General features: G+C 43.8%; 1 protein-coding gene across 1 annotated transcript in view; it reads left to right on the top strand.

Annotated features, from left to right (window-relative positions):
* The window catches only part of LOC142571771 (gamma-tubulin complex component 3 homolog), a 60535-nt gene that overhangs the window by 35907 nt on the left and 9853 nt on the right, over positions 1-14775 (top strand). Inside the window, exons 16-20 of the mRNA XM_075680362.1 lie at positions 3886-4021; positions 5931-5999; positions 7146-7287; positions 8929-9017; positions 11573-11704. Coding sequence (XP_075536477.1) covers positions 3886-4021; positions 5931-5999; positions 7146-7287; positions 8929-9017; positions 11573-11704 — 568 coding nt within the window. The remainder of the gene's footprint in view (positions 1-3885; positions 4022-5930; positions 6000-7145; positions 7288-8928; positions 9018-11572; positions 11705-14775) is intronic.

The raw sequence follows: 14775 nt of genomic DNA, 5'->3' as shown, positions 1-14775 counted from the left end.
TAATAGGGCTCAGTGAGGTTAGGAGGACAAAAGAAGCATATACAGTGCTAAAAAGCGGGCATGTACTGTGTTACCGGGGCTTAGCGGAGAGGCGAGAACTAGGAGTCGGATTCCTGATTAATAAGGAAATAGCTGGTAACATACAGGAATTCTATAGCATTAACGAGAGGGTGGCAGGTCTTGTTGTGAAACTTAATAAGAGGTACAAATTGAAGGTAGTACAAGTCTATGCCCCTACATGCAGTCATGATGATCAGGAAGTCGAAAGCTTTTATGAAGACGTGGAATCGGCGATGGGTAAAGTCAAAACAAAATACAATATACTGATGGGCGACTTCAATGCCAGGGTAGGCAAGAAGCAGGCTGGAGACAAGTCAGTGGGGGAATATGGCATAGGCTCTAGGAATAGCAGAGGAGAATTATTAGTAGAGTTTGCAGAACAGAATAATATGCGGATAATGAACACCTTTTTCCGCAAGCGGGTTAGCCGAAAGTGGACGTGGAGGAGCCCGAATGGTGAGACTAGGAATGAAATCGACTTCATACTCTGCGCGAACCCTGGCATCATACAAGATGTAGACGTACTCGGCAAGGTACGCTGCAGTGACCATAGGATGGTAAGAACTCGAATTAGCCTAGACTTGAGGAGGGAACGGAAGAAACTGGTACACAAGAAGCCAATCAATGAATTAGCGGTAAGAGGGAAACTAGAGGAATTCCGGATCAAGCTACAGAACAGGTATTCGGCTTTAACTCAGGAAGAGGACCTTAGTGTTGAAGCAATGAACGACTATCTCATGGGAACCATTAAGGAGTGCGCAATAGAAGTCGGTGGTAACTCCGTTAGACAGGAAACCAGTAAGCTATCGCAGGAGACGAAAGATCTGATCAAGAAACGCCAATGTATGAAAGCCTCGAACCCTACAGCTAGAATAGAACTGGCAGAACTTTCTAAGTTAATCAACAAGCGTAAGACAGCGGACATCAGGAACTATAATATGGATAGAATTGAACAGGCTCTCAGGAACGGAGGAAGCCTAAAAACAGTGAAGAAGAAACTAGGAATAGGCAAGAATCAGATGTGTGCGTTAAGAGACAAAGCCGGCAATATCGTTACTAATATGGATGAGATAGTTCAAGTGGCTGAGGAGTTCTATAGAGATTTATACAGTACCAGTGGCACCCACGACGATAGTGGAAGAGAGAATAGCCTAGAGGAATTCGAAATCCCACAGGTAACGCCTGAAGAAGTAAAGAAAGCCTTAGGAGCTATGCAAAGGGGGAAGGCAGCCGGGGAGGATCAGGTAACAGCAGATTTGTTGAAGGATGGTGGTCAGATTGTTCTAGAGAAACTGGCCACCCTGTATACGCAATGCCTCATAACCTCGAGCGTACCGGAATCTTGGAAGAACGCTAACATAATCCTAATCCATAAGAAAGGGGACGCCAAAGACTTGAAAAATTATAGACCGATCAGCTTACTGTCCGTTGCCTACAAAGTATTTACTAAGGTAATCGCAAATAGAATCAGGAACACCTTAGACTTCTGTCAACCAAAGGACCAGGCAGGATTCCGTAAAGGCTACTCAACAATAGACCATATTCACACTATCAATCAAGTGATAGAGAAATGTGCAGAATATAACCAACCGTTATATATAGCTTTCATTGATTACGAGAAAGCGTTTGATTCAGTCGAAACCTCAGCAGTCATGGAGGCATTACGGAATCAGGGTGTAGATGAGCCATATGTAAAGATACTGGAAGATATCTATAGCGGCTCCACAGCCACCGTAGTCCTCCACAAAGAAAGCAACAAAATCCCTATAAAGAAAGGCGTCAGACAGGGAGATACGATATCTCCAATGCTATTCACAGCATGTTTACAGGAGGTATTCAGAGGCCTGGAGTGGGAAGAATTGGGGATAAAAGTTGATGGAGAATACCTTAGCAACTTGCGATTCGCTGATGATATTGCCTTGCTTAGTAACTCAGGAGACCAATTGCAATGCATGCTCACTGACCTGGAGAGGCAAAGCAGAAGGGTGGGTCTGAAAATTAATCTGCAGAAAACTAAAGTAATGTTTAACAGGCTCGGAAGAGAACAGCAGTTTACGATAGGTAGCGAAGCACTGGAAGGGGTAAGGGACTACATCTACTTAGGGCAGGTAGTGACCACGGATCCGGATCATGAGACTGAAATAACCAGAAGAATAAGAATGGGCTGGGGTGCGTTTGGCAGGCATTCTCAAATCATGAACAGCAGGTTGCCACTATCCCTCAAAAGGAAAGTGTATAACAGCTGTGTGTTACCAGTACTCACATATGGGGCAGAAACCTGGAGACTTACGAAAAGGGTTCTGCTGAAATTGAGGACGACGCAACGAGCTATGGAAAGAAGAATGATGGGTGTGACGTTAAGGGATAAGAAAAGAGCAGATTGGGTGAGGCAACAAACGCGGGTAAACGACATCTTAGTTGAAATCAAGAAAAAGAAATGGGCATGGGCCGGACATGTAATGAGGAGGGAAGATAACCGATGGTCACTAAGGGTTACGGACTGGATTCCAAGGGAAGGGATGCGTAGCAGGGGGCGGCAGAAAGTTAGGTGGGCGGATGACATTAAGACGTTTGCAGGGACAACATGGCCACAATTAGTACATGACCGGGGTAGTTGGAGAAGTATGGGAGAGGCCTTTGCCCTGCAGTGCGCGTAACTAGGCTGATGATGATGATGATACATTTTCTTGACAGCAAGCAAACACTCGCCAAAGTTTGAACAAAAAAGATAGAGAGAGAGAGCTCTCATTTACTTATTTTCAGCTTTTTTAAAAAATTTTTTTAACACTTTGGTGAGTGTTTCTCTGCTGTCAAGAAGCAAATGAGCTTTTGCCAGTGAAGTGCACAGTGCCAACTCAAGCCTGTGCTTTTTCTTTCCTGTTGGAGATTGGTGTGTAGAATACATATTGTAAAAACAGTCGTTAAGCATAAAAAGTGCAAAGGTTCAGCGTGAAAGATATCTGGCTGGTAAGAAGGCACATATGTAATCATCTAGAGAAATACTAAGCAGGGCTCAGAGGATCCATTGCCAAGGAATTGGTAAACAAAAGATTGCAAAAGGTTTACAATGCTTGCGAATGTCCAAATGCACTCATTTCAAGCCTGCAATACAGATTTATGTGAGCTCTTAGTCTGTATAACTTGTGGGGATGCACGACTCTCACGTGTCCCCTAATATGTTGTTTTCCAGCATAGGTCCCGTCTCCTGTAATCCGGCTCCACCGCATAGCTTGGTGCCAGCGGCAGTCGTTCTGGTAGATGCGCATTTCGAGAGATGGCGCGAGTGTGGCCTTGCTAACGAAACCTAATGGCGGGGTTACTTGGGCGCAAAAAGAAGAAGGCTTTTTCTCTTTGGCTCGGGGCCGGAAAGCGGCGCGGACGTTCTGCGCATGCGCCAATCCATGCTTCTGTGAGACCGTCTCGCGGAGCCTACCCCGAAATGGACAAACACGATTCGAACGCACCACCGTTCGCGTGACTGTACACGCGAACGACCAGGCATTGGTGTCAGGATGGGGCAAACATATTCGCTCGTTATCTGGTCACGGTGAGTCGAACTTCCGCGAATTGTCGCGCGCCCATCGGCATGTTTTGTGGGTAGCAACTCAGCTAACAGGCATTGATCTATGAAAGGTGCAATAAATTCCCTTGCGATTGTTTTCCCTACTATGTTGTCGTTCCTTTGTCCCAAGAGCACGGGTCAGAACCCCACAAACTATACTGTGGTGGCTCTTCCAAAAAAAAAAAAAAAAATTTAATCTGATGTTTGATTTGCATCTAGTGTTGCTTGGCTTGGTGAGAACACATTTGTTTATGTCATTGCAGTGAGCAGCTTAGTCAGCCTGCGCAGCTCTTGCGTGACCACTCCCTGAAGGCAGCCTTGGACGAGGCGGTGCGCACCACCAACGCACAGTTTGTGGACCCTGAAATGCTGAAGCGGCTTGAAATACAACTCCTCGATGTAAGAATGTCAATAGTTAACTAAGGTAGAACTCCCATGAATTCTTTAAAACCATGTCAGGAAAGTGGTTGGTTTAGGTTTCTCTGCACCTGCTGTCACACATAACATAGTTCAACTTGTATATATACAGTTCATGCCAGATATGTTGAGCTTAAAGGGGGTCGCCAGTAGTTGTATATATTGATAATTTGAAATATAATATATGCTTCTCCGAAGCTTATCTGAGATCTCCACACGTCTCAGGCAGTTTCCTGAGATCATGAAAAGTGGAAACTTATCGATTTGCTTCATCAAGGCTGCTTTGAATTCACATAATAGCACTTATTTTTGCTCTTTTGCTCGCGAATGTTGCAAGTTGCTCTTGCTGCGGAACGGTCTCTCATGTACTAATCAAATGTTAAATCCAAACGCCCACATTGCCCAGCCGTGCAACCACTGTGCGCGTCAAAGTGCTTATTGCATGTTTTTATTCAAGATAAGGCCTTCAGAGGAGAGTCATCATAGAGTTTGTTGATTTCTTGTTTCCGTTTACCAAATGTGACAGCAGCCCTATGTTGCGGCTTAGGGTGGCGTTAGGGCAAGGAATCCACCAAGCCCATCGACTACTACTTCAGGTTGTAAAAAATGAAGAAAAAGGGGTTTATTAGCTTAGTTACACGGCTTCAGTTATGGATGCCCACTGCATGCAAGAGCAAGTTAAATGTCTCCATTCACATCAAGACCCTCTGTTTACTGCTTGAAAAGCCTCCACATTTAATACCGTCGTCTTCCCTAGGCGAGTCAAATAGGGAATCTGAAGACTGTCAAGCAGCAAATCACAATCGTCGACTCCGTTGCGATACCACATCCATGCTCGCAACACTCCCCAGCAACTGCGCTTCCGATGCCCAATGGTAGGAATATGTGGCAGGATTGGGGTCATTCTTTGGTAGCATTGGATGTGCCCCCCTCCCCCCCTCCTTTCATCCTTAGTTCAGGCTGTCGGGTAATAGTGGGGTTGTGGCCTGTTGTGGACCCGTCTAGAGTTGGTGTCCATGCTGCGTTTACCTCTGGATAGGTGCTGATAGCTGGGTGGTGGTTTACCTCGTGGAAAAAGTTGTAGTTAACTGCAAATCCCAGGTCGCCGTCATTGTTTGGTGGAATTAGATGGGGGCCCCCCTTTAGCTCAGGCGGCCAGGTAATGGCGGGGTTGTGGGCTTTTTGGGGACCCGTCAAGAGTCGGCGTCCGCACTGCATTGACGTCCGGACCCCCGCCTGATGGATGGGCGGGGGTTTGCCTTGTGGCAAATGTCCAATTAATGCCTTTGTGGTGTTGAGACGTAACAACTGCCACATCTTTGTGATATCAAGCTGTGCAGCTTGTCGACAGCACAGTTTCCTATTAAAATTGCTAGGGTGATCTTTGGCAATGCAATCATTCAGCTACCATGGAAATAAGGGTTAGTGCATGGGTTTGTCTAATCTTCATTCTCGTGGCTTGAAATGTTCCTGTGGCTCTACTTATTTCACTTGATTTGCTTTTGTTGGCCTTAATTTTCATGCAATCATATATGTAATAAGACTGTGTACATGCATAATCATTGTGAATAATTGCATTTGTAATGCAATATTTTGTTAAAATTTTAATTTTCCGCACCAACAGTCGTTTGAAGTCAGGAGAAAGACGAAGCTTAGGTGATTCATAGTGTACTGCCTGTCATTTCCATTCTGGCTGAAACACCATTCTTGCAGTCCCAAAGACGCTGTTGCGAGGTCTCCCTCTAGTAATTTTGTAGCAAACTATGGTCTGTAGTACATCATATATGTGGATGGGTGTGAAAAATAAATGCTCTGACATTGTGCATGAAATCTGTCACTTGCTTACTCTAAGAACAAGCCCACCATCTTTATGTTACCAACATTTTTGCAGATAAACCCGGGTGACACTGGCTGGGATGTGTTCAGCCTTTTCTACCGCGTCGATGGACCCATCGGCATGGTAAGCGGTGAAGCTACTCCTCAGGATGGATGAGTGAAAATAAATGGTGGTGTAACCTTAAAACTTCTGCTCAAGCTCTCTTTGAGGTCTCAGTGTCTTCTCAGGGCTACTTAATTGCGTATGAGAAAAAAAAGAAATAGTTATACCTTGATGCAATGAAGTCGCTAAAATCAGCACTTTACTTCATTCTACGGAAATTCTGTTGTATTAAAGGTCAACCTTAAATCGAAATAAGCCCAGTCCCCAAAGGATTCTTCTCACACAGGTGGGGCCGTGAAATCGGAAAAAGAACACAAATTTCAATGAGAAAAAGAAACTAATTTTGTTAAATTTCAGTCAGTGACCAAAGGTACGGTTTCAGGCCATGTCGACGTTATCTTCACATCAGCAGCACTGACACAGAAGACAACTTCAGTTCATTGGACTTCAGAACAGAGTTTCAGTCTTTTTGCCGACCTATTTCAAAACTGCCATGCGCTGATAAAGATCTGCATGTTCTACAGGTCACAGTTTTTATCTGCAGGGTGTTAACATCCTTTGGTAGAGATCATTTGCTGGTAGCTGTGCATTTGCCGGTCTTATAGCAGTGGTTTCACGTGATAAGATGTCTGGGAGCCAGCATCAGCATCCCACTAGGTCTAGTCACTAGGATTAACATTTTCTTTTATATATCTAGAAATTTTTTACATAGAAAGCTGCTAATTGCTGAAATATTGTGCAGGTCCTTTCCGTAGATAACGTATATTCTGAAAAAAGAAAAAGAAAGATTCTGTGCAAAGCAACAATGACGTTATATAACTCATTCTACAAAATATTTGTTTAGGTATATTTTGTAAATTCTTTTTAATAAATGTGTTGTTTGAGACTAGTACCATCGGAAAGAGAATATTTTTCCTTTTTTCAATTTGATGCTATAGACTAGTTTCAAGCCTGCTCTGTGAACGAAAAAAAAATGTATAGACTACCCAGAAACTGCTGCTTTTCCTATGGGCAGGAAAGTGTTAGCAGTGTGATGGACATAACCATAGATGGATATTTAACTTGTGTTACTGTTAGTTATTTCAGTGAAGTTGACGGCCTATGATGAACATATTGCAGTTTAACGGCCAGCTAGGCTTCCTGCTGAGTGAGCATTTGTGCGTGCAGGTATTCACGCCATACTGCATGTCAGTGTACCTGCGTCTCTTCAACCACATGTGGAGGACCAAGCACATGGAGTATGTAGCCACGGCAGCTTGGATGCAACAGACCATCGACCTGAAGGTCAAGAACCGCCAACATGCTACTGGTGTGTGGCTCCTGTATCTTCTTAGAGCACAGCTCTCGGGAAATCTTGATTTTTTGTTTTTGTTTTGCTGTTTTCTTGACTTGTATTTCTACTCGTGTTGAAGAAGCATGAGGCAAGGGAGCATCAGCATGCTCTTCAGAGGTTAACACTTCAATGTAGCTTTATCTGATATTTGTGCATACAAATACAAACGATGCTGTAAGGTGTTTGAGCACATAGACAAAAGTCACCAGTCACATTTAAAGCGACCCTAAATATTGATACAGTTAAACCTCGATATAACGAAGTAGGTAAAATCTGCAATTTGCTTCGTTGTATTGAAATTCAACCTTTTATGCAAATAAGTATAGTCGCTGATCAATTTTTCTTACATGGAAAGGGGCCGCAGAATTTTCTGAATTATCAGGCAATCAAAAAAAGCAAATTTGAATGAGAAAACAATTCATTTTGATGAATTTGGGAGTCTGCGACAAATGACACAGTTTCTTGCCACGTTGACGATATCTTCACATAGGCAGTACGAATTAAGCAAAGTCGGCCACGCTTTTGTGTGCACTCTGCCCCCGCGGCTGATGGCGTCACCCGCACTGGGACAACGCTATCATGAAATGCGCCGGCAACGGGGAGCGAATGCTTTGTCTGCCTCTCGCTTCATCGAGTCACCAAAACTTTAGATAACGCAACCTTCAATACTAAACTCATGGGTACATGAGCTGACATGATGCCACACTGGCTCGGCATGCTCACTCTTTGTACACACGGCAGATTACTTCTAAAGCAGGGTGCGCAGCTGCGTAGGTGCTCAGCCATGCTTACAGCCATGCGCAGCTACGGCCGAGACGGGCGGCAGAAATTGCGAAGTGCCAACTCAAATACTTAAGTTAAATAATTTGTTATATTGAGAATTTCGCTATATTGAAGTTCGTTATATCGAGGTTTAACTGTATTTGAGTGCTTTAGCATAGAGATACTGTCCTACTGTTACCGGCTGCCATGACTACACATCAAACACCAAATCTTCTTGATTATTAATTACTAGCAGTACTGGTGCATGGTACTGAGCATGATAAATGAGCATGGTAAATGAGCACGGTACTGCTCATTTATCTTCATTATGTATGGCAATGAAAAATTTATTCAATGTCCATCAGAGAAAACAGCGCTAAAAACATGGACAAGAAAGGAAGAAGACAGGACAAGCGCGCGTCCTGTCTTCTTCCTTTCTGATCTCTGTTTTTAGCGCTATTTTCTTCGAGAGATTCATACCGAGTTCACGTTCAAACCCTCTTGTTCAAAGTATTAAACATAAAAAGAATGACGCACTTTAGAAACTTGGCTATGGTGGCTCTTTTTCCCTTCAGCAAGTAATTTGTTGGCCAGTACTACTAGAACAGGCACTGCCATCTAGTGAGAATTGCGAGACATTATTGTCCACTCTTTGAGAGCTCTGAAAGTGGCGAGATTCAATGTGAGCACATTAAGGCACCAGTCAATAAAGTGACTGTATTTCCATGCATGTTGGAGCATGTGTTAAGCGATTTTCAAATATAGCAATTATAATATTAGTTGAAGAGTATGCTGATAAGTGTTCCCTTGAACAGTGAATGACTGTGTGCATTGTGTTTGCATCTTCATTTGCAGAGAGCCGATGCACGCTTCACCAGTGCCACATTCTGCTCTCGGAGATGATTCATTTCATGCAGCAGGTCCAGTACTACATGGTTTTTGAGGTAAGCATAGCAGTGCTTATTGCTAACTGAAGAGTGTAGCTTCATTCCACAAAATGTCAGTATGCCATATGTGCCTGAATAAACCACATAACCACATAGTACCATATGTGCTTGAACAAACTACTGGCATTGGTTTCCAAATTTTTGAGTTAGATTGTGCCTATTTATTTATTCTTGCTTGCTCATGTTTTGTTCCATGGTGCGAGCAATGCGATTAGTTGGTCCACAGAGACGAGGTAGTGTCATTGCTGTGTTTTCTTCCCTGCATGACTTCTGTGGTAGGCCATTATGCATCAAGCAGAACTTTGGTTTGGGCGAGTAGGTTTATGGTCGAACAGTTGGGAAAGCAGTGCTAAAAACTTGGAGACAGAGACATATAGTACACAGGACGAGTGCTGACTCACGACTAGTATTTGTTGCCATCACCCGTACATTAATATGTAGCACAATCGCCTAACTAAGAATTCACAATCTGCTTTGACAAGGCCAGTTCAAACAACTTATGATAAAAACATTCTTTTCAAGATTTCACACAACAGATGTTTCATTCTGAGCGTACGTGGGATGAAGGATGCCAGGAGCAGAACTAATCAAACGAAAAGGTGAAAACTAATGGATGCTTTGCTTCAAAGTAATACAAACCATGAAAATAGAAATGACAGCGAGAAAAACCAAGAAAGCACATTATGTGTGTGTGTCAGGAGGTGATCAACAAGGACGCGTATAGAAGTCATTAAGAACAACAACATGCGAGACTCCCTAATACAGCGTGAAAAAGAAGAAAAAAAGAAATTACAGGGCAAAAAAAAAATGGCGCATTCAATGAAACCCCTGAGGTAATTGATCTCTGCGTTAGACAGTGCAATACAGCAGTCCACGCGCGTTACAACGAACCCGCATTTTAAGACTTCCGGATATAACGGACCATTTTTCAGCCTTAGTTTGGTCCGCCTATTTTATTTATGCAACGAAATTCGATTTTAACGGACCGCTCTACAAATGACTATCGGCTAATGCGGGCGAAATTAGCGTCAATTTTTTTCACACTCGGGTGCATAAAACGGACTTTTTCCATGTCGACACCAGCTGGCAACTGACTTACAAGGGTCAGCCTACAATCGCGGCTCAATTTCTTACATGCGAGTGAGGGAGGAAAGCGGGGTAGAAGCGCACTGTCTTTCATGCGCGAGGCACGGGGGGGGAGGCGAGGGAAAGAGGGGGTTCTATTCCAGTGGCTGCTGTCAATGGCGCGGCCGCATGGGCGCCGTATCTTGAAAGCGACCTGCGATGTGAACAAAGTGCGCACCCACAGGGGCCTCATCGTCAAAGCAATCTGCAATGTGGACAAAGTGCACCCAGTGCCAGTAGCTTTGTATGAGCTGTGCTTTTGACGTTTAGTTGGAGTTCAGTCGAGAGAGAGCACGAAGGTACATTTGCTCGTTGCTGCGGCCGCGCTTATCTTGCTTAGTTTGCTATTGCAATTGATGCTTCGCCTTTTGGGCAAAACTGCGACATTTATGTTTGTTTTTTACTTTGGATGTTTGTCACTCACTCTTTGCAATAAAGTTGTTAGACATCACGACGAAAATTTTGGAAGTGAGGCGTCTGGGATATTACGGACTTCAGATAAAACGGACGTTTTTTTGTCGAATTATCACGGTCCGTTGTAACAAGAGTCGACTGTAGAAGGCTTGCTAATGCAATTGTCTCCGACTTCATAGGTGAAAAAAAGCTTCTACAATTCCACGCTCTGCTTTATCTTTCCACTTCTTTAAAAAATGCGTGGGCTGAAAATCAGAGGAGTAACCACATCGCTTAAAATGGTCAGCTCAAATACCTCCAGTCTTATTGTGCACACTCCTCAAAAGTGTTTGCCCCGGGTGGCATTACCTGAGAAGCAAATAGGACACCCAACATAGTTTTTCTGCAAACCTTGGTACATCAAAATGAACCTTTTGCAGTACTAATGTGTCGGACCCCTACTGACATGAAAAAATATTGGTTTCAGTTGTGTCGGGAAGCATCCAACAAGTGCATGCTTGCATGCACTGTTTTTGGCACATTTTGAAAACTTTTTTTAGCAGTTTATAATTGCATCTCTCAACATCTATGTATGAGGCAAGCACTTCATTGTGGCACGCTTTTGTGGCACAGAGCATTGAGGAAGGCAATGTGTTATTCACGTTCACCTCAAGGAAGGAAAGCCATTGCAAGTTAGTAAATGTGGTGATTTTATTTCTGATGAGGAATGTATGCTCGGGTAAGAGCATGAAAATAAAATGCTGATGTAGACCTTGGAGAAAATAGTTCTTGTAGTGACCATCAACTACGTGGCGCAGGCTGGTGATTGTGCACTGTATGAGAGGGCTCAGGAGTAAATTTTGGGGGGAATATTTCGGTCACAAACGCGTCTTTGCTCATACGAGAGCTATTTTGGGGTAGCATGCAAAACACACAAACTAGTAGTTTGACACTGGCACCACTCCAAAGCAGGTAAATGCTCATGACCACAAAAGGTTGTGACAATCATTGAGTGATTTGAATTGTGAATGCAGGTGATAGAGTGTGCATGGGCCGAGCTGGAATCGCGTGTGGAGCAGGCACAAGACTTGGACCAAGTCATCCATGCTCATGACGACTTCTTAGCGGCCCTGATGACCAGGGCACTGCTTGAGCCAGAGTCACGGGTGAGTGCTCCCGTCTGGTAGCATGGAGAAGCATGCCAGGCGATCAGCCAGGCTAATCTCTCCGGCATATCATTAAAGCTTGCATACCTCTCTGTCTTGTAAGCAGTGCAGTTTCAGGCAGGACGAGACCGCTACTGTTACTGTAGGAAAAAAAACTGCCATGGTTGATTAGTGACTATGATGTTGGGCTGCAAGGTCATGGGATCGAACCCCGGCCATAGCCGCCTCATTTCGATGGGGGCGAAATGCGAAAACACCCGTGCACTTAGATTTCGGTGCACATTAAAGAACCCCGGGTAGTCCAAATTTCTGGAGTTCCCCACTACGGTGTGCCTCATAATCACATTGTGGTTTTTGGCACGTAAAACCCCATTAAAAAAAAAAGAAGAAAATACTGTAGGAAGAAGGTCCTGAAGCTTCTTGTTTTCAGGGGAAACCTATGTTTTCCAAAATGTGCAAATAAACACTTGTGCGCTTGCCAGTGAGGCACACATACGGTAAGGTTAGGTTTGCAGCCCTACAATTAACCCTTTGAGAGCCGAATTATTTTGAAAAAAACTATCCCAAATGGTCAAATTACTTATTGCGGATCTTGATTGCACAAAATGTATAAAGTCGGGAATAAATAGTAAAAAAAAATTAGGACCAGTATTTTGGTGTCGGCATCGCTCAGAACTGCAAAATGTTCAATAGTATTTCAGAGTGTGGTACTCCTTGAAACACAGGTCTACGCACAGCGCCTTATCACAGTCTGCACACCTAAAATGCGTGTCTGTTCTCCTCTTGAAGCAATGAGTTCTGTTGGTGCACACATGACATCTCTGCATGCGGCTGCCTTGGGCAGAGGTCTGAGGCACCCTCTCACATAAACGCATTGCCGCAGAGAGCAAGAATACCTCGCGAGCGGTGGTGATAAACAGGCTAAGAGCAGTGCCAATCAAGATAGAGATCAACTTCCGCTGCCCTGCAAGAGAGTGCCGACAAAGAGAAAAATGACATTTCGCGCACCTCCATTGCGATCACGCAGTGAAACCGAAACCGCAAAAGGGGTGTTGCCGCGGTCTGCGCGACGTGCTGAAGCTAGAAATAAGTTCTGCTTATCTCCCCAAGAAGGTAGCATAAATTTCAAACACTTCTTGTAAGTCCTAAGAGGTGGCAGCACCTCCCAGTGAGCACGCATCGTCATTATGGTGCAAAATTTCAAACGGAAGGTCGAAACCGTACCCGTAAGGCAAAGACCTTGCAGGACAGAAAACCGCCGCCGTATATGTACGGCAAAAACCTTCAAAGGGTTAACATTGTGGAAAAGCCGCAACACCGAAGTCCTGGCTGAGGTCACAGCTAGTGATATCCAGCTGTGCCTTATAACATTCTTTGTGCTTCACTTTAGACATGAAGTCACTGTGCATCTCTGCCTAGCTGCCACTGTGGACCCAAATTGACATGCAGATCTTTGTGAATAAGGCCATTGGCGGTGATGGTCAACAGGTGGACAACGTAAGCTCGCTCACAATGCTTGGTGCTCCAGATCAAACCAGTGCAAGATACACAACATTCTAGATGGCCAGGTTATGTTTGAGACTGCTGCTATAAGTGTCGTGCTCACATGTGGTCACATGCTTTTTACTTGTAATGACTTGTTTGTGGGCTAGTTGGTTGTTGGGCTAGATGGTCATGATGAACATCATGTAATGCAAAAAGACGAGTAAGTGAGCTTTATGTTTCTTTGAGACCCAGGTCAATGCTATCAGTAATTTCCGGACATCCCCTGCAACTTTTGCATTGATACTTTATAGATTAAGTGAGTTAGCTAATTAAATGCAAATAATTTGTGCACCTTGAAAAATACACTTGGGACTTGCATGGACAATGCCTATCGACATACAGTTAGCTCCGATTGTGTTTAACCTTTCATTTTTCTTTTATTTTTAGTGAAATTTAGTTGGGACAGCTGGTATAACTGGCACAAAAATATAGTGGGTTCCATTTATCTGTTAACTATTTTCACCTTTAATTGCATGTGCAACAGTGGCTCAATGCCTATGGCGTTCTGCTGTGATAGCCACATCCTAATAATAATAGAATGCAAGAACGCTTGGGTGCCGTGGTTGGGTGAAGGAACCTGAAACATTCTAAATTCATTGAGAGCCCTCCTCTACAGCATCTATAACCTTTTGCTGCTTTGAGAATTAAAGGTCAACCGCAATGAAATTTTTGACTGTGTAAAAAACGTATTTTCAGATAGCATAGATACAAAACAGCTTCCTTGCAAAATGTTAAGTGGTGCAGCACAAAGCAGGACAGAGGGACACAGAAAAGACGAGGACAAGTGCTTCACAGTCGGTCAGTGTCTTTTCTGTGTCCCTCTGTACTGCTTCGTGCTGCACTGCTTAACCTTACGGAAAGCCAGCTAGCCAAAACCACCACCCTTCTAAGTTTATTGCAAAGTTTTTCATTGAAATACAGTGGCTGTGTCACAAGAACTTGTCAAAGTAAGCAATTTTGATACCAAAACTGGAAAGAAAAACAAAAAGAAAAGAAACACCATTCCTGCTCGCTAGAAATGATGCAGTACTCAGAAAGTTGAGAACCAGCTCAGCATGACCTCCTATATTGGTTGGCGACTGTGGTGCGCTGAAAGTCTCGGAAGCCATTGTCTGGAATTTCCATAGTATCTGCTAAACAAGAGGTGCAGACATCATCTGCTTAGGTGCTATGATGAAATGATTTCCTTAGGCTAATAAAAAAGAAAGTGGACAGTCACCATTCATGCAGCTTTGCCAAAATTGCTTCAGTGATACATGCTATTTATTTATAACCAATTTAGCCAGAGTGAGATTTTGCTGCAGTTCATTTTGGGTAACTTGAATGTTGTTACGTTGTAGTGGTGGTGCAAAACCAGACAGCGCCAGAACTGTGAGTCACGAATCTAACCCTTTATTGGGCGAACTTTTGTCCAGAAATAACAGCAGCACTCAAAGCACAATGATAGTGGTGAGCACAGTTGTCGGTCTTCGAAATCTGAACTTGCGCAGTGTTGTTAGACAAAACTCTCGCTACAGAATTGCTGC

This window comes from Dermacentor variabilis, chromosome 2 (assembly GCF_050947875.1).
Source record: "Dermacentor variabilis isolate Ectoservices chromosome 2, ASM5094787v1, whole genome shotgun sequence".
NCBI classification, from domain to species: Eukaryota; Metazoa; Arthropoda; class Arachnida; order Ixodida; family Ixodidae; genus Dermacentor; species Dermacentor variabilis.
This window is presented reverse-complemented; position numbering and strand designations above follow the sequence as displayed.